Here is a 25,256-nt window from a genome sequence, read left to right as displayed (position 1 = left end):
GCAAAACAAGTCCGAATGCTAGCCCTTCTAATGAATGAATTAATTCACTAATTCATTAATTCAATACAATATCAATTATACGGACACTCGAGGCGTGCTCACGCCGTCGCCGCCGTGCTGTTCTGCGTTCCCAGTGTTGTATGTAACGTGATCTCCTGAGTTTCAGAGGAGGCGCACAGTGAAATGGCGGCAAGAAGAGGTCGGCAATACAAGAACTAAAATAAATAATAAGAAGGCTACGACAGGACAGCCAGGAGTCCTACGCAAACACACGTCCGCTATACTACATGTAGCGCTAAAGGAGGTACTGCGTTTGTTGATAGACAAAACGGACTAGGAATGACAGCGAGGAATGGATGTGAGATATACGAAGCGGATGCTCTATACGCGCATGGAAACAAGGTGGTATATCGAAGTGACAGAGAGGGAACCGGAGAAGAGATGCCGTGCATGAGAATACAGAGAGGTTGTCCCAGTCATACACGGCCTGATACCTTCAGTGCCACACATACTCTACGTGATAAGAATGTAAAATGAACAAACCGGTGCGCGATTCGCTCGAACGGGCGCGGCCGAAGCTCGCTTTTTTAACGCCACAACGCGGAATTAACCAGTATTGAGTCAACGTAAAAAAATAATAATAGATAAAACGCGGAACTGGAGGTGGTCGGCATCATCCGTTCAAGCGTTGCAAAAAAAAAAAAGAGAATAATATAAGATGAAAAGAAGGGCAAATATCACTCCATCAGACGACGTCGGCGTCATTCACGAGCGGCCAGGATCCAGATTAGCGCAAGGAAAGCGCATTTATGTAGGAAGATCCAACGCAAAGCATAAGCGCGTTAAAAAAAAATGTAAGAGGCAAGATACGAAAACAACGGCGGCGAGAAGGAGAGCACGTTATGAACCGGTGACCATTTGCTGTCTGGCCTCGTACGAGCGGCATGCTTTCTCTCTCTCTCTTCCTTCCTTCCAGTCTCGTGGCCTGCGATGTGTAATAGGCTGTCCGCGTATATGCGCGCACATCCAGAAAAGCGCGATCGCGTCATATTCCCCGCTTTTTTCTTTCTTTTCTGTTTTTTTTTTTATCCTTGTTACGTTTTACCGTCGTGATGGCTCGGTCGTCGGGGCCGGCCGAAGCGTCGGATATTGACCGGCCGGGGTTGTTCTTTATTAATCGCGCGCGGTTTCCGGTCACCCGTTTCGCGCAGCGAGGCCGAGCCGAGCCAAGCCTGCTGCCAATCGAGCGGCGGCAACGCTCTTTAATCTCCGCAGCTCTTTTGTTTCTATCGCGATGCTCGCGGCTGCAATGCGATATCGGCGACGGAAGAGTGGGAGCACATATCGGACGGACGTGGGCGGGAAGTCGGGCCGTCGCCGGAGTGGTTATGGGTATGTACGCTACTGCGCGCGCCGTTGACACTCTATTGGCCGTTGATGACGACACGGATATTGCCGTTAGGAAAACTACGCGCGTATACCGGAAGGCGTAGGATGCCCATTGGGCTCTGCTTCTCTGTTATCAAGCCTGTGTAAGTGGCAGCTACCGCGTGCCGCGATAGAACGAGTTCCGATGTAGATGCAGGGGCTATAGAACAAACGGGTCGCACGAAGCAAATGCAGCCAAGCAAATAATAAGCAGCGCAAGAGCTCATGTAATGAGAGTGAACGTATAGGACACTTAATTTTCTAACCTCTGCCGTCAGCTTTTTAACTACAGAGGAAGCGGACTAAGTATTGTGGCCAGGACATTGCTTTTTTAGCCGTAGGAACGTATGTGATACTCTATTTATTATTTTTTTTGTGGCTCCCATGCTAACTTCTAATTTCTTTTTTTTTCCCCTTCAGGTCGATATTACTAGAATTAAAATCACCGCCTTCCTTTTGTACGTCTCTTAAATTTTACCTTACAATAGCTTAACGCATCGCTTTCTTGTTCTTATGAAACATTAATTTTTAGTCAAGAACGTTGTTCAAACATTCTTGTGGTCTCCTACCACCCGATTTCTGGCTTTTTACGCGCCATTTCACTTGGGACAAAACCAGCTAACTTCAACTCCCCGTCACGCGCCACTTTATTCTTTAGAACATTTGTCTTTAGTGAGGTTAGGTTTCGCAGTGTGGAGGCTTCTTTGACTTGCTTATTCTATTTTTCGTTTAGAATGCGCTCGTACCATTTGGCAATAGCGAATCGCCGTTCTCGTGTGACCACATCGTTTCTGACAACCACAGTTACATGCGTGTTTTGTCTTCATGAGGCCTTAAATAAAAATGTATGTTGAGCTGTATTAGAAAATTAGGTTGCTACTACTCTAAAAAAATTCCATTCTTACCGGGAAAGAAGGCTCGAAAAATTTTTTAAAAGTTTGAAAGAAAAAGCATTATGAGTTACACTGATATCTAAACGGAAGTGTTTCAGTCAATATCTATGTAACCTATTAAAACGATGAGAAAATAAAATTTAGCGCTCACCGCTGTTTGTTGCGCTAAGATGCAAGCATTTCTGTTCCGCGTCGTTCCTATACGTACCATTTGGCATTGTTGCCTGACTGGTTCTCTAGACAATTAAATGGCACCATCGCATAAGATTAAGCGAACTACTGCATGGACGTGATTGACGTGGACGTTGTGCTCAACTGTCGGCAACCAAATTAAGAAACCATCGGGGATGACAGGGCTAGCAGGACGACTCTTGGGGGGTGGGTAGGTTGGTGCTTCACGTTTCAATAATGTGAAATGATTTTGAGATTTTCTTCGAGGTCATCCCGAAATTTCCGTGCTCTGCCGGCTATGTACGCCGTTTTCTTTAGTTACCGACAGGCGGCGCAACCAGTTCACGTCCATTGTAACGGTGCCTGGATAAAGGCGCACGCATCGAGGCACCTTAACGTCCATGCGGAAGTTCGTTCTTTTTTTATTCCAGAAGAACCAGGCAAGCAACGGTCCCAGTCCTTATAGTGAATGATGAACAAGAAAACGCAATTCTGTAACGACATTTAAGCGCAAACAAAGCAGCGGTAAACTCCAAACAGATTTTTTTTTTTTTAGGTTAGCGAAGTAACGCAGCTCACGGTACCTCGATAATCACTTCCTGCACGTCCGAAACCTCAGCTCCTCGGTACCAGGCGGCTTATCTACTATATACATTGAATACACTCGGACCTTTATATCTAATAAATTTACTCTGAATAGCTTCTCTAGGAAGAGCCATGTGTGTAGGGGATCGGGGGGGTAGAGAGAGAGAATAGCGAGAAACCGCTGTTAATGCGCTCGAACAAGGTATGACAAAAATATCAAACGCTAGTTTTGCAACTGTTGATACGATTTTTGTTTTCTTTTATGCATGAATTTCTATTTGTCTTTTACCTTGCCTGCCAATGGCGCGCGTCCGCCTACGGAAATACGATCGCGTTGCGCGAGAGCGGCGAAAGGATGAAAGAAAGGAAAGTCGTCGAGGTGCCCGTTCAGCGAGTGGCTGAACGCGAACGCGTCCGTCAGCGGGTGTCGGCTGCAGCAGTTCGCGAGAGCGAGAGAGCGGCCGCGTTCATTAGTTGCGCCCGTCCTCGTCAGCGCGATTCGGCGGACCAGATGGCTCGGTCTAAAATACGCAACAGATGGGTTGTTGTTTCAGCTCGGGAGAGCAGGCTCGATTTGCACGGTGGGAAAGAGAAGCGCGCGTGCGTCCGGTAATAAATTCATCAAGGAACTGCTATATAGGTGACTAAGGAGAAAACAGAAAAAGAAACCGCACGAGCGCAGTCTGGCGGCTGCAGCGCCGTTGCAGCTGGTGGGACCGCGGGGATCGAACCTGCGAACCCGCGCTTGGTACCGGAGCGCCAGGACCGCCGAAGAGCGCAAGATGTGGCTATGTTTCAAAATGGTGTCGCACAGAGAGCGGTACAGGGCTGCCAAGCGTGCTCTTGGTGCACGAGACTGAGCAGAAGATGCACGCGGCCCGGCAGGGGGCGCCTGCGTTCGCGTGATCATGCTTCCGACTCGCTGCTGTCAGCAGTAGTCAACGCTTCCACGTGTCATTGCGAATCAGAGCGTATAGTTCGTGCACCAGAAATCGTCAGTCACAAACTAGCGTCGAAACTTCCCGCTCACTGGCCCCATGCTTCAGAAGCCCGACACACCGATTTAGGATACGTGTGGTTCTGCTGATTGTCACGCCACCTATAGACATCAAACCCGACTATAGAGCACCACTTTCCCAGCACCGCAATAATATGGAAATACATAGGTGTATGAAAAATTTTCCAATCAGCGCCTCTTTCCAAACGGATTTGTCAATTAGAGCACATTTTAGCCGGCGATACGCGACGACACATCTGAGCGCAACTTTATTTAGTTGCAGACTGGTGGCACATCAGTGAATTAACCACCGAAGACTGATAACCAGGAGGGACATAATGAATAGCGCAAAGACAGAACTACGGCTAGAGAAACATAAACACGCGTCACAGGCGTTACTAACAACTTCTTTATCTTCTGAATCAGCGAGGTACACCATCGTTATTCGAAAGGGAATGAGGTACAGCTATACAGTGTACCTCGCAGCCTTTCGAATAAAGAACTTTTTAAGCGCCTGTGACATATGTGCTTACGTTATTGTTTCTGTGTAGTTGCGTCATTGCTCTACATTACGTAAGTTACCGAGCACCAACTGGCCCAGCAAAATGTCCTCCTCCCTATAACCCGGAGTCTTAAGCGGAGTTCACAGAAACTTTGCTTGAATGAACTCTGGTTCCCGCAAACCCGCGAGCCCGTAGGTCTCCCTCAGAGTTATAGTCATCGGAAGAAGTCCGCATACAGACCTGGGGCTGCACAGGTCCAGCCCGTGTGCCAGGGCTTGTTGTTGTTGCTGCTGCTGCTGCTGATGCTGCTGTTGCTGCTGCTGCTGCTGCTGCTGTTGTTGTTGGTGCTGCTGTTGCCTGAGCTTCTCGTGTCCGCTGACGGGACGTCCCAGCTGCACCATGCCTGCGGCGGCCAGCGGCAGCGCCAGTCCCCCGGCGAGCAGGTGCCTCTGGTAGGCGGCGGCCGCTGCGGCAGCGGCAGTGGCCGACGGGTGGGCAGCGCCGTGTGCACTCAGGCCCAGCATGCCCAGGGCTTGCTGCTCCATGGACGACACGCCCAGCGCCGCCTGGTACGCGGCCGCCGCGCTGCTCGCCGACATCTTGTCCGAGGGCACCGCCGGGCGGGCACCTGTTCAGGGGAAGCGGGAGACGTCGAGTGGTGCCCACGGTGTTCTTTTATCATTAACGTTAATATTATTATCCTGGGGAATTCGCTGCAAGGCGCAGGTAATAGAGAGAGAGAGAGAGAGAAGAATACAGAGAAAGGCAGGGAGGTTAACCAGAGGTAGTTCCGGTTGGCTACCCTGCACGGGGGGAAGGGTTAAGGGGGATAAAAAGAGAAAGAGAGTGGAAGGGGGAGATAGAGAGAAAGAGAGACGAGCACGAGCAAAGCGCGTACACTATAGAGCGGTAGGGGGCGGCATTCTTAAAGGTAGCAAAATAAAATAAACAAAAAGCCATCAAGTAATTACGCATGCAGCCCTCTGTGATGGAGCACTGCAGCAATGAGTTCGAGCCTTTGCTTGCTGCCCGTTATCTGACGGCTATGGTCTTCTGGGACGTTACAGTTCAGTCTGACCTCCTTGAGAATCTTGAGCCTAATACCTGGAGTACAGCCACTAAAGGTGATGAATGTCTGCCCTTGGCACAAAAGCAGATTGTAGTCAGAAAGCGATATCTGTGAGCGCACACTGAACATTTTGCCACCCTGATGAGTGTATATACATGGCTTGGTTTGACTTATGGCTGATACGCATAAGGGCTAAGATACCTTAACAGTTAAAGGTTACGGAACGTGTGGTGACAAATAATTTTTTGTTTTGTGGCAACATTTTCTGACGAGTAAACACGATGATAGTTGCGACGGATACGAAAACTGCATAGCCTAGACTTTAATAATCATCGCTGTCAAATTCTAGTGTCTGATATTTGGTAAACACCAGGTGTTAGCCATGTGACAAACGAGCACTCTTCAAGGTGTAAAAATTTGTAGAGCGGTTATGACGTAGTCCTGTGTCTAAGTAACGTCCTCAAATAGAAACCGCGACGGCAGCTTTCCTATATATGGCAAAGGGTAGAAAACGGAGATTAGAAAAAATAGGAACCGGAGATTAGGACCTGTTACATAGTTTTTGACACAACAGCTTTCACACGATAGTACATACAACATGTGCAGTAAACAGACTTGGGGAAACTTCTTACACGCATACTATAGTATGGTCGCATGTAGCGATGCGAAACTTAATCCCATGCACTGGTCCTAATAACACACAAGTTACGAACTAAGTATATATTTTCAAGACTCTACTTTTCGTTTTACATGCCTGGATTTTAAATGTGTTTGATATATTCTGTCTCTGGTAATTTCTCAACATGCTTCACTAGTGTGACTTCACTTTCGCAGATCGCTGCTGCTGCTGTATTGCATTGCGAACCACGTGCAAGTAACGGTCAAGCCTTGACAGGCCTTTTTTTTGCTTGCACTTCGCAGTATCACTCGTGTGGTAGATTGTTTCGCTGGTGCTTATATTAAGTTAATTGATAATTATGTTACCGGTCAATGGAACATTGGTATCCGCATACAGTGCAAACTTATACAGTTTCCTCAAAAAGAAAGCTTCGCGGCTTTTCAAACGGAAGAAAAAGAAAGGCCTTGGCTCTCCACATTTTTTATCTGTGGAGCTTAGTTTTGAACCACCCGTACGGACTTCCTTAGAGGTTTCGTGCTGCTTAGGGTTTGGTGTCAGTTTTGAGTCTCGTGAATTTAGCTCCAACTTGCCGATTTTCCCTGATCTGGCTAAAATTCCACGCCGTTCTAGGACATGTTATGCATACGAAAGCCTGTCAGCTGTCTTTGATTCCACATACCTCGTAAGATGGGAACCGCCTTCCCGAATCGGTTACGAAGCTCACTCAGTAACCACACTCCCCTTCGCGCACCCTGAGCTAATGATGCAAACCCAGAAGTCTGACCATCATTATAGTGTTTTTTTTTGTCTTACATTCATTTCAGCTTCGTTAGCGTACGAATGAAGCTAACGAAAACTGTAAGTATTTTTAGCTAGAATTGTATGATCATGGAACTTATGGTCACGGTACGTGAAGACCATGGAACGCACGCACGCTTATTGCTTGATTGCGCAAAACGAAATACTATACAGATTCCGAACACAATAAAAGCAATTATCGTCTCTTTCGTAATACCAAACAGCCCGTAAGTTTTGTTTCTTAACGAACCAAGAAGGTAGAAAAAGAAAGAAAAAACGCAGATCGCTTCTAAATGAAGAAAGGTCGCAGGAATCAGCGCTGATAAGGAAAGAGAGGCGCGTTCCGCTCATCCAATAATCGAGCGGTGACGACTCAGCGATTTTTCAGCCAATTTTAATTTCTGAACCACCGGCTTCGGCAGCCGGGTGCGAGTCGGGTGAATCAAATTAGCCTCTCCGAAGAGCCCGACCGCCGGCGCCGAGCTTTACACGGTGCGCAAAGGGAGGAAACCACGCGAACGAGCTTTCCGGAGCGCTCCGCCTAAGTATAAATCAAAAGGTCGATTTGGCAAGAACTCGGACAGGAGAAAAAAGGAGAGAGAGAGAAGGAGAACGGCGAAGCGCGGGTAGAATCACAGCGTTACAACCTTTATACATACAGCGCATGCACGAGGTTTCGGCTTGGCCGTCGCAGGAAGAGAACTCTCTGCGAGCCGAGCCGTGGTTCGAGGAGGAAAGGAATACAGCGCCACGGAGTGTACGGTGGCGCGCGCCGGAATTCATCTTGGCCCACTTCGATATTCAAAGACTCACCGCTCCCTCCTCTCCCTCCCCCCTGTAGCTGCAGTGCCGGCGCTTGCTTGGGCTTTGCGAGATAAGGCGAGGATATTTATGCGACTGCGTAATAAAAATTCTATTATGCGCCGACGGAGCGCTGTCCGTCACCGGTCGTTTGGCTCGGGGCTTTACCCGCTGCTGCTGCTGCTGCTGATGCCCAATAATTCCGCTAATAATGTTTCTCGGCTGGGTGGAGCGCTGCGATAAAGATGCCCTCCTCTACTACCCCCCCCCCCCCCCACCTTTCGTGCCACCCCACGAGCGCTCCACGTACACGACCACCCCCGTTTCGGTTCCTTCACTTTTTTTCCCCCCGTTTCACAATCAATGTCCCTTTCCTTCGCGGACCTTTCGCTTTCTTAAAGCCCGTGCGCAACGCGTTTATCTTGTACTCGGCTCCTGCTCAACGTTCGAACAATGGGCTGCGACGAGCATGATGCGACTTTATAAGGCGGAAAGGAATTCTTTTGGAACGCGCGCCGGCGCACTATTTAATGGCCCCCTTTGGAAATGAGGTCGGTTCGGCTTTCCTTTCCTTTTTCTTTCTGTTGTTTTCTTTCCGTTCTCCTAATGTCGCTTAATGAAGGTTGTAAAGCGAGACGGACAACGCTTGTGGGCCGCGGCGATTCCCTCTCGCCTAATCAAGCCAGGCCGCACGAACCCTTTCGCGATGGGAGCCATATTAGCCATTAACGTCGTATCATTGGTTGCCAGTGCGGCCAAGTACACAGGTCCCTTGATGGAAGGAAGAAAACTGCTATCCGCTTGCGAATACATGAAATTATCGAGCAAACGCGCATGTGTGCTGCATCCAAAGGAATTATGGATTCAGCTTCTCATAAGTATAGGCGGACATAACCGACTACATTAAATAAGTAAAATTGGACGTACGCGCACTGTAACGTAATCTGTAGGTTTTGATTCAGCAAGCTGGGGCAGAATAAATCAAATGGCTACGAGTTTGAGAAAAACGACAGAAATGCACACATGTTAACCATGCAGAAAGAACGCTAAAATGAGAAAAAATTCGGCAGTATTCCGTGCGAAAAAAGATAAAATTGTATACCATCTCTAAATCTGAAGCAGGCCAGAATTCGGTGTTTGAGATTGCTGAACACACGGAACAGCAACAACAAAAAAGAAAAAAGAAAGAAAAGAAAATAAGGAGAAGTGCTGCGATGGCACCGAAGGCGATACCATCGTTGGACTGCTCATGTCGGCCGACAAGTACGCGTATATGACTGAAGCGCAAAACGACATGACGCAAGGACGAAGAAGGCCACGGGAAAATTTATAAATTATCTATTCGTTCCTACAAATGTCAGTAAGAATTCGAACCCCGCGATTCTTGGCCCATCCGCCGCAGTGTGTATGTGGTGTCATACATATATTGAAGACGCATCATCATTATCATCAAGCACTCCAGTCGCGGGAACGAGCTTCGCTCCTTTGCGTCCCCTCATTTTGCGTTGTTGTTACAAAACGCAGTTAATACCAACTCGCCCAACTTTATATCCCATCGCAACATATTAGAGAATTTTAGTGCGTCCGGTATTCCGGCAAGCGCGGGCGGTTTGCCGGTTTAGCGAAAGCGTAAACGTGAACGGCGAGATTGCTGGCGCCAGCTCGTGGCGCAATGCTCAATCACACAAATACAAAGCTAATTACTATATTATGGTTAGCTGTTGGTGTAAATTTTCGACAGCGGCGTAATCGTGTTCACAATTACGCTGTTTCCGAAAATTTGCACCAGCAGCGAAGCAGGATATAGTGGGTTACTGCAGTTTTAGCTCTGAGTTTGTCTGGTTGAACTCTACGCCACCAGGCGGCTGCACCGCTCTCGCCGCTCACGTTTACGCCCCCGCAAATCCGGCAATCCGCCCAAACCGCCCCCGTTTGCCGGAATAGCGGACAGGCTAAATGTCTCTATTACTAAAGAACTAACAGAACTTCTGTCTTCCTCATTCGGAATCTGCTGACTGGACCACAGATTCAACGGCAACGTGAGGCTGACTTCTTGTGTACCCAACCCTTGAGCGCGCCGGAAAGACCTCCTTCAAGCGCCTGACACTGCTTTATTAGTGTTTTCTGTTTTCGGCGCCCCAAACAAGTCGTTATATGGTCTGCCGTCTCATATGGCGTGGTGACCACATGGTGGACAAGAGGCGAGAAAAAGTCCTTCCTTCTCCTGTAAGCGTATTGTTACAGAATAAGTGGAGGAGCAGGAGAGAGAAAGTTAGCAGGAGAGCGGAAGTGTGTGAACGTTGAGATTTACCTTGGCTCCACATCTTGAATAACACGGCTGGGATGTTCAGTTCTGCTTCCTCCGCGCAACGAACGTTCTCTGAGGACGAAGCAGAGGGGGGGAGGGGGAATACATATATTGGGGGAGAATTCGGCACGGGGCAACCGCTCCAGCACACGGACACTAAATAAACCACGCGCGCGCAGCATTAGCACGTGGGCGTGGGCAATCGAATACTTTCGGAAACACGGAAACCGAGCAGGTGACGCAAAAATTGTCTTCGAATTGAAGATAGAGCGGCGGCGTAGCTTGAAAAAGTGCGTGGAAGTTAAGCCACGCTCCACTCTTTGTAGAAAAAAAAAAGAAAAAAAATACAACATTAATATTTTGTCGCCATCTAGTATGCACTCGACAAATGACGGCTGTTGCCTCTGAGATTTCGGTGCCAACCTCTGCCTATTTTTTTTCGTTTTTTTTTTACTTCTAGTAAGGCGTTGTTGTGGGTGTACTGACATATGACACACAAAAGGCTTCAGACAAGGCGACGCGAACGACGACAAACACGAACCCTAACTTGCTATCCAAGGTGAACCTTTTCGCGATTAGAAATTTCGGAGGCACATATGCCACGCAAGAGGCGTCACTAACATGTGCAAGCGAAAGGTATAACCTACCATCGTAAGTAAAAACAAACAAACAAACAAACAAACAAACAAACAAACAAACAACCAAAAACTTTGAAAATAAAGGGAACGAAGAAAGAGTTGCACCGAGCTATCCATCAGTCCATGGCTCCTCAAAGGAGCGTGCCTGCCGCCCGAAAGCTGCAACGCGAACAATGAGGGACCTTTTGGCGTAAAAATCAAGCTTCATCGGGGGTTGCGTGGTTTCCGGGGAAGAAAGAGCGATTCGGAGGCGGTAAGCGGAGCCGAGGATATATCGAAGCGGCGCAGAAGTTTTGAGAACGCGATCTTAAACGGCAGTGTAACGATAGCTATACAGCTGGCCAGAAAATTCGAAGGACAAATTTAAAGCTACTTACGAATAAAAAAACACTGCGAGAAAAGGACACCAGACAAAGAAATTACGCGAAAATCTTTGCACTTTCTCGTTCGCGCGGGAGGCGTAGGCGTATGTATATCGTTGCGGGCATTATGGAGATGCAAACGGATCACTCGTGCTTTCGCTCCCTCCGGAGGGCCGTGCTGCGTTCTGCATTGCAGATTCGAACAGCCACAACTACACTCCTACCGCTGCAAGTTTGCCCTTACGGAGCTTCCTGCGCTGCTTTTGTCTTTTTCTTCTTGTTTTTTTTCCATGAGCCATAGAACTCGTTCGGAAATTTCCCTTTTCGTCGCAAAAGAAGAAAAAAAAAATCTCTTCCGGAGCAATGGAAAATCACTGTTCCACCCACGCAGCGGGTGATGCCGATGAACGAAACCGCAGACTTGTAACTACGCTGCCAACTTTCCGGGATATTACGGTCAGCTGCTCGCGACCGAAAGCGCTTGCTTCCGCGGAAACAACACGAGGCCCTCGGCGCGCATTTGCATTGTAGTAATCGAGAAACTTTTTGAGACTTGTAGAGGACTTAGCTTTACATATGAGCGATCGCCATTTTGTACTGGGGCAGCGCAACGCGAGAGTGCTGCCACCCAACGAGTTCCGGAGAAGAAAAAGAAAGGAAGAAAGAAAGGTCTCGTCGAGAAAGGAACGAGGTCTAGTGTTATATTTATTTTCGAGGCATCGGGCCTCGAATTCCCAGCCGTTACGATTTTTTAGCCGAGGAGCCTTTTCCCCTATTCTAATTTTGCCACTTTGCCCACGATCGCTAAACATTTCCGCACATCCTCCTGCACGTTCTCGGGATCTTTCCAGCATATGCTACCTCGTGCTGCACCCACCAAATGGTCTCTTTTCTTTCTTTTTTTCGCCCGCATGCCATTACAGGTACACGACAATAGCACATTCGGTGCTTGCGCCTGAAAGCGTTCAAATATTCGTCGCGAAATATATCGCGGTGCCAGTGCGAGCGACGCAAGGAAGGTACCTGTATACGTATGCTCATACGAGCACTATAAGCATTGCAATGGCACACCAAGAGACAGGCGCTCGCACGGCAGCGAGGTCAGACAAATTGTGACGCGTCGGTTATCGGGCACAATGACGTGTCTCGTGGGGAGCCTCTCACGCGCTCAAGCAAACGGGAAAAAAGAAACGGGAATTGGGGGGAGGAGCAGAACGGCAGAAGTTTCCGGGGTCGTCCCTGAATGGGATGATACGTGAAACCGAAAACCAAACTTGGGACTTCCATTGTGATCGTCCGGATCCTCTCCGTGGCCGGCACTACTATTCCCCCCGCTGTTCCATTCCTTCTTTCCCATTTCCCTGCCTTTGTTGGGTCCCTACAGTTGTCTCTTTTGCTCCCTTCTCTCCCCAACTTCGGCATGCCCCGTTTCCCTTCCGACCCGCGCCGATCCACGAAGTGAAAGCGCCCGCCACGAGAGGGCGCCGCATGTGGCCCTGCGCGGTCCCTATACGTGCCCACGGGAGGAAGAGGTGTCCGTTGTTTGCGCGTGAAAAATGTAGCCGCGGGCCCCGATCACCTATACGGGCCATGTATCACGCGCAAAAGGACAGGGCCCGAAAAAATGGCGTTTGCGCTTTCAACTCGCGCGCTCGCTCACGCGTTTCTTTACTTCTCTCCGCTTTACTTTTGTCTGAAAACGGGTGCGGAGGACTCTTTATATGCTAATCATCCGCACCGTCCCTGACCGCAGTGAAACGGGCCCCTCGTTTGCGACTCTCACACGCGCTGTGCTCTGCTTCCTCTTTTACTCTACTTGCACTTGTCCTCCGGGTTCCAGCCTGGAAGTTACGATTTCCTAGATAGTATCCCGTCGCAGCAAACTATCAGGTCGGAAGCGCAGTGTTCCCCTTTGATACTTATGCTTATGGTAGGGGACTCATATTCTTGACAAACAACAAATGATGTCGCACACGACCGGCACTACAAAAAAAAAAGAAAAAAAAAGCAAAGCGAATCTAGCGCTTCGACGACTGTAGTAATATTTTTTATAGCATCCATGTGGGATTTAAACTGTTGATAGTTCTACTCGGTGAACCGAGCCACACTTCCTCATTTGGAGTAAAGGAAATTTTGCCTTACTGCGGGCTACGTTACTGCTGAAGCTCTTATCTGGTCAGGGGAAAAGTTATCGATAAACAAGGCGTAAACGAGGTATACGCACATATGATTTAAAAAATATTCTTGGCAAGTCAGACTGACAAACTGTAGTTGACGAGTGCATTGCTATATTTTCAATTCCTAGTTCGAACAGCAGTTTTCAGTTTCTCAGGGAGCATGCCTAGGCATCAACAGAATTCATTTTTTTTTTTACAGAACACCTAATTTGTATACTTTTGAGCATAAGTGTACGTCGATTGCATTGAGCGGGAGTTGCAATGTTTTGGCCGAGCGATAGTGCATGGATCAAGCTACCTCAGACCGGCGGGCTCCGGTTAAACGGCGCAAAAGCTCTCTGGCATAGCGGCGCTTAGCGTCCTTGTCAACTCGCTCAGGCAAGTGCTCCTGTAGTTCCAACGTCACCCAGACGGATCAGCTATTCACACATGTGGATCAGCTACACCGTGAACTATAATGCTCGCTTGTCGTCGTCCCAATTTCACTGCGCGGATTTCGGCCCACTCGTGTGGCGTCATTACTCAATTCTAAAAAAAAAAGACTCACGCCATTTAACTTCTCTCTCAATGATCTGGGGCTACAGTGGAAGCTGCGAGGCGTTATCTGGCCGTCAGACCGGGCGCCCGAGACTGAGCAGACGACGTTCTGACACGTAGGGACAGCTGACGTATATACGACGCATGAGTGCACTCCAAATTTGATGACATGCAGGCCGCATCTTATGGCGAATTCGGCAAATCGCGCCGGTCGGCACCGGGGCGCCCCAACGTGCCGTTCGTCCAATCATCGTTGCCCCAGGGCACCCCGGTGTGATTTGGCGAATTCGTCATTGCTCTCCAGTGCCTCATTGTGCACCTATATAATGAAGCAGATGCTCCTCGTGTTTTCGGTGGCAGCTCGAAGACGACGACGACAACCACGACCCGTGCGGTGATTGCGAGAAAGCTCGTGCTGTTCGCTGCTGCTAGACTGCTGCTAGAGTCATTACCCCCTTTGTAATTAAATCTCATTACATGAGGATTATGCGTTGGTTACGGCTCGCGCAACACACGTGATCAACCTTATGACGTCATACGCATAATCTTCACGCTTGTGAACGAAGAGACACGACGACGCACAGTGCGGACAAAATGAGCTGAAGACTGAGTTGAAACTGTTTTGCTGTTCGCCGCTTTGAACAGTAATGTTGGCCAAGCAACTTCTGAAAAATATGCCTTCCATGAAAATGCGTGGCAGTAGTGATTATCGATTGCTTTCTTTTTTCTTTGTCGCCTGCACTGAATGCAACTGCAGTGACACCGCATCTTCGTGACGTCACATCGTGGCGCTTATAGGTACGTATTTGCTCATTTCTCAACCAAGCTTAACACCTTAGTACGAGGCTGCGGCCGTTTCCCGCTGAAAAGAGCAGCGGGGAAGAAGTAGAAAAGAAATGCGTTGAGGTATAAGGCGGAGACAGAGTGAAAAAAAAAAAAATTCCCAACAAGCACCTGGAGCGCCGCCCTACCGGCAGCAGCGCGCGCTACAGTTACGCAGTCCGGTGAGCTCTCGCACGGTATGGGGCCTCTGCCACCTCAAATAGCCGAGAGAATGGGGGGGGACCGCCGACAGGCAAGATGTAATCCAGTGTCAACGCAGTTCTTTGACAAGGCGGCTCGCGGCCCATTGAATTCGGGCGCATCCTCAACAATGCGTCGCTGTCAGCCACCGTATTCGTTGGGCACCGCGTGAGGTGATCCAGCTTGTTACGCGTTCACATATACACTATCAATGCGCCAACTAAGGCTTCGAGCAGATGCTGATTTTATGACGCTCGTGCCCTTCTGTTCTTTATCATTTTCGTTCCTTTAGTGGTTTGAGGATGCGCTCGCTCGAAGAAAAAGCTTTCAGATGAATCACATATCGCTTCCTTTCTCCCTCTGTACAGAAAGGGTCGGTTAGGCGTCATTGCGCATATATAAACAGCTTGCCCAGTCTATAGTCGCGTCTCTTTCCTTTGTCTGCAGTGTGAGGGCCATTAAATATTGCACTGTAAATATATTTGGACGAGCTTTGAATGTTGGGCCAACGGACAAAGGCATGTTACGATATTCGGGTGACTAGCTACAGTTTTCCTGTTATGCGGGCTGGCCGAACTTCAGTATTGCTTGCCCAACATGGCTTCCGTTCTGTAGCCATGGTTTCAGGAAACCCAACAAAGAGTGCAGGTTAAACTACTGCAACATGCAGCATCGTTTGAACAACGTCAGGTAAGACAAACTAAACAGGAAGAAAAAAAGATGCTTTACCTGTTCCCTGTTTGACGAGTTGTGATCATTATCGGCCTTGTTAGTGTAGTTGTTTCCAATGTATTTGAAATTCTGGAAATTAAATTTTTGGAATTGCAAATAGTTCAATCTTAACGTTAGCAGGTCGATGCGTGGCAACCAATGACGGCATAAAAAAACAAATTATGAGCAGCGACACCGTCTTGAAATTCCCATCAGTTTTCGTTGTCTTTATATATACAGAAACGCCTAGCCAGCCTATAGCTAAATATTTATTAACAGCAGCAGCAGCGGCAGCAGCAACAGCGACAACATGAATGAAAAAAAGATTATATTTAGTTCGAAAACGCAAAAAGATAAGCTTGGAAACATCAGCAGCTTCCCCTTCCCTCCTTTTTTTCGTTTTTTTTAATTTTTTTGCATGAAACGCGGTCGCCTACACAAAGACAAACCTATGAAGTTGCAGTGACACCATCAGTGCCACACTCTTGACGCGACATTCTAAAGCTGAACTTTAGCCCCCGCTCCCTCCGCTAATCTACAATATATTTCTGTCGTAAAAAATTCAGTGAGATTACTTGCAAAGGTGGTATTATGGCTTCTCTTAAAAGAGCTCTTACGATTATTCGATAAAGTCGGCCTACAGACTTCTAGAAGAAGAGGTCTTACACACTATTGAAAAAGTCGTCTTACACACCACTTGCAAACGCGGTCTTACAGACATTTGAAAAACTCTCAGATTACCTTAAAAAAATTCTTTTTGAGATTACTTGAAAAAGTTGTATTTCAGATTACTTGTAAGCGTAATCTTACAGACCATGCTTAAAAAGTGGTCTTACACGTAACTTGTAGAGTGGTCTTACAGTTAAAAATTACTATATATATTCAGTGGTTCACTCAGTGTTTCCGCTTAATGACCCTGTACTCTTGAGAGACATGTGCCCTGGAACCGGTCATTACAAACCGGCGGAATTAAGCAACTGCAGGCGGCGAGAGGGTTAGCGCACCTATCACTATAGAGCACGCACCGGACTTGATGGCCGCGTCGTAGTCCATCTCGCCTCCGGGCTTGAGCAGCGGAGGGTAGCCCGAGCGACCGCCGAGGCCCACCAGGGAGGCACGCTTCGGTGGTCGACCCGGTCTGAAAACAGCAAAACAAGAACGAGCGCTTGAAACACTTGTAAGCGAACATCATCAACACTCACTTCAGGACATAAAACGACGCATGCAAAGCGGGAGGGATGCATGCAATATAAGGACAATGATGACAATGACAATGTTAGTTTTACAGCCGGGTATTACATCATGCTCTCTTTTGTCCCTGAAGAAGCAGCGCAAAGGCAATTTTAGTAGGTTAATCAGCTTTTGCCAGTGCTTGTGTGGCCGTGAAACGTCCTCAGGGCCAAAACGAGTTTTTTTTTTTTGTCAAGTACACCTTGTACGTGCAAGAGGCTATTCAAGAGCTAACTTGCAAATTTCGTAAACGATAGACCAATTAAAGAAGCAATCTCCTCCGCGACCGACGCTGTGGCCTGCAAGGCAACTATATAGGAAAATTATATACGAAACAAGCTAACTTCAAGAGAAAAGCCCGCTTCCTGTTGGCGGTGGTGTTACTGTTCTTGCCAGAATATTAGGGCTTCGTAATCGCCAAGCACAACCGGGCGCTCTGTGAACGTGACGAGGCACTGCGAAATTGGCGCATCCATCACCACCTTTCCTCTTCTCCGCGTGTTCAAGGCTGGGAGCGCACGCGGGGGGCCTCGTACATAGCCGTCGCGTTTCCATTCAATCTAGAACGCCTTCGCGCATTGAACGCAACACAAGATTGAAACGTCGCGCTGATTATTTGCGCTCCACCGTATAAAGGTCGCGGCAAATGCGCTGCCCTGTCGCTCTGACAAGACTCATCCCGTTCCTCGCAATGTGCGTGCACGTGTACTAAGCGCGCGAGCCGTTCCTGCATTCGTCTTCGCCGCAGCACACAAACACAGGCGGGCGACTGTTCGCACGACTCGCAAAGAATGGGAAGGGGGGGTGACCCTCAGTCAGACAACGTGTTCCGTTCCGACGCTCCGTTGCGGGAAGGTTTTCATGCGCAGTCACGTTCGCAGTCGGCTCGGTACATTCGGAAAGTACGGGTTTTGAGACGAGCCGTGGCTGGTAAGGACGACGACATTTGCGCGCTGTTGTTCGGGAGCTGTTTACGAAACTGCGCGCGCGGGTGCAGTGCATATTTCCATTCTTCTGCGATAAAGGTAAATAAATGTTCGCTTTTCATATTTTCGGGATCTTTTTCTCAGCGATGGGCACAGGGCCGAATAGCGTAATGATTCCATTTCTTCTATGTGTTGCGTCTTTGGTCCGAGCGGCGCTCCGCCTATGTGCTATCACCGATATCGGCTCGTCACTATATGATAAGAAACAGAGTCGAGCGAAAGGAATTTCAACGTTATATCCGCCCTAGATAGACATGTAGAGAGAGAGAAACAAGGAAAGGCAGGGATGTTAATCAGATGGATGTCTTATTTGCTACCCTCCTCAGAGGAGAGGGAATGAGGGATGAAAAGAAGACAGGCGAATATAACACAAGAGGCCTATGGTCTCCCAGATACATCGTGTTGTTGCTGTGATGAATCCCTAAGAATACTAGTTCAAAGGCACATTAGTAAGGAAGGTATACGTTCGGCTCTGTACGTACCGCACGCTAAGTGTCGCGAAATACAAGCAAGTTTACAGCAGAGTATGGTGAAACAAATCTTCACAAGGTGTCGCCGAAAGTGCTGCTGTGAGACAAATTATACTTTAGGTACGTACAGAAAACGCTCTCTCAGTCTCATAGCGAAGCGATAACTGCTGTGATCATTCATGCGTGTGTTTGTATATAAATGCGTGTGTGCGCGTGCGTCCGTACTTGTGTTCGACTTTCTGTAAAACTGAACACATGTCAATGTGGCAATCCACTGATGTTATATGCGATGCAACCGAAATGAAAGAAGGCGAGTTCCTGAAAAACGAATTTCTTTTCTAGTGCACATCGCTCTGTTGGCGTTGTACGTGCACGAATCTAAAATTCAAGAATAAACTATAGGCACTAGGCGGTCTCCCTTCATGTGGGAAAACTTTGAGACAGAAAGAAAAGAAAGAAAGTTATCTGAAACACTCTTTATCGTTTATCAGGTGCAGCATCTCGCAGTCTCAACAGCGCGACGAAAGTGGGACCGGCCGTTTTTACAACGGCTAACGAATCGCGTCCGGGGCACACTCCCAAAGCCACGACGCACCGAGAAGTTAGAAAAATAAAATAAAGCGCACTGACGCGGTTTTCACAGAGCGCACTGAAGCGCAAGGGAGGCTGCACAACCCGACGAAAGATCAAGTCCAGACTCCCCGCCTCCCCTCTTTTCACAAGAAAATGAACTCCACTGGCGTAAACATGCTTGTAAGCGACGCTCCTTTCCCTTTTTCTTTTTCTTTTCTACGCGTATACGACAAACTTCTCGCGAGAAAGCGGACTCCCACAGAGCGAGATTCAGTATACAGTCACCGGGCACTCTATGAAAACGGACAAGGAGACCACGCGGCGGAAGCTATGGGAGAAAGCGAGCATCGCGTCCGCACAAATACGGACCGAGAGAGCACGCGGCTGCCCCATTGTGACGTATGCAAATCGTCCCTACTTCTTTTTTTTTTTCTGTCGAAACAGGTCCCCTTATTCTATATACTTACTTCCCTATCGGAATGCTCCTTTTTGGGAACCAGTGGAGTTTACTAAACGCTCATTGTTTGTAAACCGCGTAAGGCGGGGCGGCGTGGCTTGCATTGTGTGCGGTGTGCATCGTGGCGTCCTCAAAATGGAAAGTAGAAGGCAAAAGGAAGTGTGTTCGTGTGTGTGTGTGGGGGGGGGGGGGATATGCTAGATATTCTAATGAAAACGTCTTCGGAGAAGGAAGCAAAGGCTGGCCGCATTTTGCAGCAGCAACGGGAAAACCTGCCACCGCGGTCGTCCGTTTCCCTCAGAGTGTTCTCTTTTCTACCCGACGAGTTTCATATGCAGATTCGTCTGGTTTGCCAGGGAGCTCTTCCCTGGTTTTTTCCGGTGTTCGGTTTGGCTATTGGCGCGTCGGTCTCTGTGCATGTAGCCTGAACTTGCGAACATTAATTTTGAAGTTCTCCCGGGCAACTTTGTACACTGTCGGTCCAACGGAACTGTTCGCAAGGGGTTCAATGTTTTGGGGAGATGGGGAAAGGCTTGTGGGAAATTAGGCGCCTGGCAGCAACCTGACGGGCTTCATAGTGCAACTGAGGTACGAGCATAAGAAATAATTGTGTATCGCTGGTGGGAAGCACTTACCAGACCAAACGTGTTCAGCTGAACGGGCATGTTAAGACTGTGGAAGTGTTATGTTGTAGTTGATGTTTTCTAACGGCATCGGGGTGGCGACAAATAGTCATCTAACCTACTTGAGCTAATCAGGTATTATATACATGCATAATAGCATATAGTCGAGCCTGAATCCACCTGATCTTTTCTCTCTTCAATGAAACATCTATATTGTAAAGTTATGTAAATACGCCTGTGGTGATTTCGCATCTATCAATCTCGTCGATGCTTTCTTTTTCTTTTTAGGAATACTATAAACGTATTTTGCTTATCTAGATTGCTGACCAGTTAATGTTTCCATCCGTTTTGAATCCCAGCACTTCGGGAAGGCGGACGTTTCCGACTAGTCCATATGGAAGAATATCTTGGCATCATCCATGCATTGCGATGTACCAAGTAGTGTTTTTTTTTTTTTTTGTAGCACACGCATGTCGCATCCTGTGGCGAATATTTGCTCCGGCATATTTTTTGTAGCAAGGCACTGCACCATGCCCTTCTTTGTGCTATCATACAAATCTTCCCTCCTGATTTCTTTCTTTCCGTATTTGTAAATACCCATGGTCTTTCTTGTTTCCATCCTTTGCGCCCAATTTAACGTCTCTCTAATATCTCTCTAATATAAGCGTGGCCATGAGCGCCATCTGTTTAACATTTAGGAAACATTTGAGTTTTCATCCTTTGCCTAAGGTACACCAAAAGTATCAAATCTAAGAAACAAATGCGGAGGCCTTGATCATGTGCGACGAATGTCAAAGCAAACATGTCCAACTGAACAAACACGTCTAAGTGAAAAGTGTTTCCATCGAGCTTAGGCACGCTGCTACAACTTTACTTCTTGCTTCGCAATCATGGTTTTAGTGGAGCACTGCTTGTATTACCCTCTCACAGCAGCGGTCGCGTGTGAAATCTCAAGAACGCCAATAATGAGCCACGCAAGAAAGAAGAGCTTCAAGAACCGCTTTAGAAGTGACTTTTTTCTCGGTTGAGTGACGAAGAGCCGTTTAACCGGCCAAAGTACTCTCTGATAGCGTACACTTCGCACTCGCGGAAGATTTAATGCGGCGCCGGACGCCATTGTCAGTGCTTGTGTGTGGCGTTGACATTCCTGCAATGGGAAGAGATATACAGCCGGTGACATGGCGCATTGTGCTCCGCTTTGCGTTCTTGACTTTTCCATTGTGCGTTTTATGAGAGCCGGCTATATATGCCGCCCCGAGAGAGCGCTCATTCAACGGGGCAGACGGACAGGAGGAGTTGAAACAGGTTTGCTCGCTAGCAGCGATGGACGTACAAATCCCGGATATATATATATACGGGTGCAGAGATTAGCATAAAGTCTATGTGGCGCGCGGTCAGCCAGTCGTTTTTATTTCCTTTCTTCAAAATCGTTCCCCACGGTATATACACACAGCAGCAGTGGGCGGTTGCCGTATAAATTCTCGCCTCCCTTTTCTACCCCCGAACCGTTACGTACGAAGAGGGCGTGTACGTTTCGTTTAATTGTGCATACACATGGCACTCTTTCTACTTTCGCACGTTTTCGGGCAGTTTTGAACTCCAGGCAAAGGCGTCCTCTGACTGACTTTACACTCTCCCTCTGCTGGCCGTATATATAATATGGCAAGCGGGTTTGGCACGCAGCAGTTTCAGATCCCCTTGACCAAATAGTTCGCCATCTTTCTCTCTCTCTCTCATGTATGTGTACACGGACGCTCAGCCGCTGCCAGGACTTCCCCTGTCGACGCGAGGCGATTGTTTCGCCGGGATTTCTCCCCATTCTCGGGCCGCGAGCCATCCTCTATTCGCCGCCACTCCTCCCGTTTTCCCGTCGTTGCTCCCCTCGGCGCGCTGCTTGTTTTTTTGTAGCTCTTCACTTCTCAGTGATCTGAAAGCGGTGTATAGGTCACGTCCATACTATATGTACGGGCAAGCACATATATTCGACGGGGAGCCATGGGAAGCGCGCACTGCTCAAAGAGAGGAGAGAGAACAGAATTCACGAGGAACAAAAGGTTTTAGGGAGTACGGCGAAAAGAGGGCTGGCTGTTTTAGAAAGCGCGAATATATTTCCGCTTTCTGTCAGCAGCCCGCACGCACTCTTCCGTTCCCGTGCCAAACGCGCATGCCGGCCGGCCCAGCAGACGACAGACAGACGGCTGTCGTTGCTAGCTGAAAACGCCATCGCGACAAGCGCGTGAGCAGAGGAGGAAGAAATGGGAGCTGTGGGTTGATGGCAGGGTTAAGACCACGCGAGGACATAGTGAACGCCGAAACCCGTCGTATTTTATCGGCTCGTGTCGTCTAGTTGTCGGCGCTCGTCCGGAGTGCACGAAGGCTAGCTCTCGCCTCGTCGGGAGGCCATGTCGCCTGTCGTCAGCTTGCGGGGGTACTGTGGACGACACGTCGTTCCCCCATCTTTCGCTGCTCCCTGTTTCACGTCACCCCACCGAACGTGTGTGGCTAATGATTCAGGGAAGCTGTATCAACACTGATGATGTGCCTCTGCGGAAAAGAGTTTTGGAGCGGGCGACGTGGAAGGTCGTTTGCATGTTGATGTTCTGCCCCGCGATAATATGGCTGCTTTTGCTGCGTGCCGCCTGTTATTGGAAATCGGGTTGGCGCACAAAAGGAACGAGTGAGTGCCGGTACTACAAATGGGTGACGCTTCTTCTAGAGTTCTTACATTACCTACATATCAGTAAGGTAGGTAGCAGTTTTATGGGACAGCTGATTCATTCTGTTGATTGAGCGTTTTTCTTCTTTTTTCTAGCCGCTGAACTGCACAGAAAGACATCTAGCAGTGCAGCTAGTACCCCTCGGGGCAAGAACACCGCGTCTGGGAATCGAACTCGCTACCTCCATCACCACAGGGACATGTAGCCACTGAGCCATTCCAGCGTGTCTATGGTACCCAATGAAGGAACGTGGAAGGTGAGAGAATGGATGCCTCGAAGTGAAGAAGAATAAGGATCGATAACGATGTGACAGCAGTCCCGTGACGGAAGCAGCATCTGTACGTAGCAGAAGGGCTCTGCGCTTTCAGTCCCGACGTCGCGTCGTAGGGCGGTGACATTAATTTTAATGCGTGACGGTGGACGCGTTTCAAGCACACCTCAAACGTCTTTATTATTATTGTTATTATTTTGTTGCGGCATAATTTGCTATCTGGACCACCGGCAGCCACAAATGACAATGCGACAGCGCTTGAGAGTTTGTAAGTTAAGAAAGCAAATTGTCCAACTTCCCTAACTTCTTTCTTTCTTTTTTTGTGCACTTTGTTGTTCGCTTCGGGAAATTCACTTTTCGCTTTCGCGTCACATGCACATAACACAGGCTTTAGGCAGCCTGCTATAAATGCGCCTAGCTGAAGAGGCTAAAATAGTATGTGCCGCGTAAGTAGGTCGCGCACAAAACAATCACCGCGAGGGCCGCGAAACAACATCACTTCTGTTTGTAACCCCCATGCCGGTATAAGTGAACGCAACCAACATCTGCCCGCCAATGTCAACCACCGTGGTGGTGGTGGTGGTGGTGAATTGTATAGCAACAGGCGGGTTTAGCCTGGCGAACAAGGCCGGCAATTGCTCCGCCCGAGCGTCTCGCACAATACCGCTGAAGGGTTTCACCATATGTCCATCAGACCGGTCTCCCTTAAAAAGTCGATGAGGAGACGTGAAGTTTCTTTGCGGGCTATAACTGATCCCTCAGGATATATAAGGTATTGCAGGCGTGCATGCGGAAGGTCCTTGTTTTGCAGATTTTTCAGGAGAGTGTCTCTTTCATCTTGGAATTGCTGGCAGGACCACAAAAAGTGCTCAATGTCTCCTGTCTCGTTGCATGCCGTACAGTTCGGAGAATTGATTCGCCCCGTTTTAAATAACCAGGCCGGTGTATAAGCAGATCCTGTCCTTATTCTATATAGAAGTGTGGCTTCCTCTCGGTGCAATCTCTTGGTTACGCAGGGCATATGCGGTGGAATCCAAAGCGACGCAAAGTGATTTCGAACGTCAGATTTTTGCACTTGATTACTTTTTGGAGCCTTGATTTTGGGAGGATGGTAGAGTGCTGCGTATGCAAGCGCATCAGCTTTTTCGTTTCCTGAGATGCCAATGTGGGAAGGAATCCACTGAAACTTTACGGTGAAGCCTTTGTTGTTGAGTTCTCTCACGATGGCTAGTGATTTGCGTGGGAACTTGAGGGATGGCAAACCACGGTATATTTGCTCTAATGCGGCCTTTGAGTCCGTAAGGACCACCACATTCTGTGGAGGCAAAGTCTTTAGTTTGCGCAGAGCAGAAGCGATTGCTACGCCTTCCACAACTGTCGACGAGGCTATACAGTCCAGACGGCCAGACCACGTATATCCTAGAGAGGGAATATAGAATGCAGCTGCACAGCGGTCTTCGTCTGCCTTGACAGAGCCATCTGTGTATACTTGTAGGTGATTCGGGTAAAGCGTGCTCAGGTGCTCCAGGACCAATGACTTGGCTTCTGCAGATGGAATGCAGCTCTTTGATTGCAATCGTGGTACACCTAAGTTGCATGTGATGTCCTCGAATGTCCAGGGTGGTTCTATCCTTTCCCTCTGTCTCGAGCAGCGCAATCCTAATACGCGAAGCGTGTTCAATGCTGCATAAAAATGTGAGCGTGGCCTGTTACCTATACGTCTTAAGAGGGCTCTACCGGGCGTAGACTCACTCAATCGTAGGAGCTGGATCATCAGAGCCTGGGAAGCCTGAAGTCGTAGAGGGCGTGTCTCAGCTTCGTAGAGCACTTTCTCGTTTGACGCTGGCTGAGGGACTCCAAGGCAAAGTCGGATACCTTTTCTGTGGATGGCTTCTAAGCGCTCGTATTGGCTGTCTGAGGGTGACATCAGAGGTAGCTGATATAGGATTCGACTGGTAACCAACGCTGTATGTAGTCGTAGCATCGACGTCGGGTGGTTGCCCCAGCGTATGCCAGCGACTCGCTTGAGCACGTGTAGCCTGGGTGACGATGACGCCACAACGTGGTCAACACCGCGGCGCCAGAGTAGCCTGTGGTCTAAGGTAACGCCCAGAAATCGGACGTTGGTGACTTGTCGAATCTGGTATCCGTCCAAATTCAGCGTCAAGCGTGTAGATTTTCTTTTCACTCCAGGAAACAGTACGAATGATGATTTCTCTGCTGATAGTGATAACCCAATCGTTGCCAAGTGGCCCTGAATGGCTTTTACTGCTCCCTGGGCTATTCGTGCAAGGCGGCGATGCTGGTAG

The 25,256-nt window shown here is 48.5% G+C and overlaps 1 protein-coding gene across 3 annotated transcripts in view; it reads right to left on the bottom strand.

Annotated features, from left to right (window-relative positions):
• LOC135902593 (dachshund homolog 1-like) overlaps nucleotides 1-25,256 on the bottom strand; it is a 68,492-nt gene that overhangs the window by 8,262 nt on the left and 34,974 nt on the right. For 2 of the 3 annotated variants that reach the window (XM_065432782.2, XM_065432783.2), the window contains 3 exons: nucleotides 16,646-16,758; nucleotides 10,176-10,244; nucleotides 4,818-5,205 (listed from right to left, as the gene is read on the bottom strand). In XM_065432782.2, the coding sequence (XP_065288854.2) occupies nucleotides 4,818-5,205; nucleotides 10,176-10,244; nucleotides 16,646-16,758 (570 nt within the window). The remainder of the gene's footprint in view (nucleotides 1-4,817; nucleotides 5,206-10,175; nucleotides 10,245-16,645; nucleotides 16,759-25,256) is intronic. The other variant, XM_065432785.2, reaches the window with a different exon arrangement.

This window comes from Dermacentor albipictus, chromosome 3, assembly GCF_038994185.2.
Source record: "Dermacentor albipictus isolate Rhodes 1998 colony chromosome 3, USDA_Dalb.pri_finalv2, whole genome shotgun sequence".
In the NCBI taxonomy this organism is placed as follows: domain Eukaryota; kingdom Metazoa; phylum Arthropoda; class Arachnida; order Ixodida; family Ixodidae; genus Dermacentor; species Dermacentor albipictus.
This window is presented reverse-complemented; position numbering and strand designations above follow the sequence as displayed.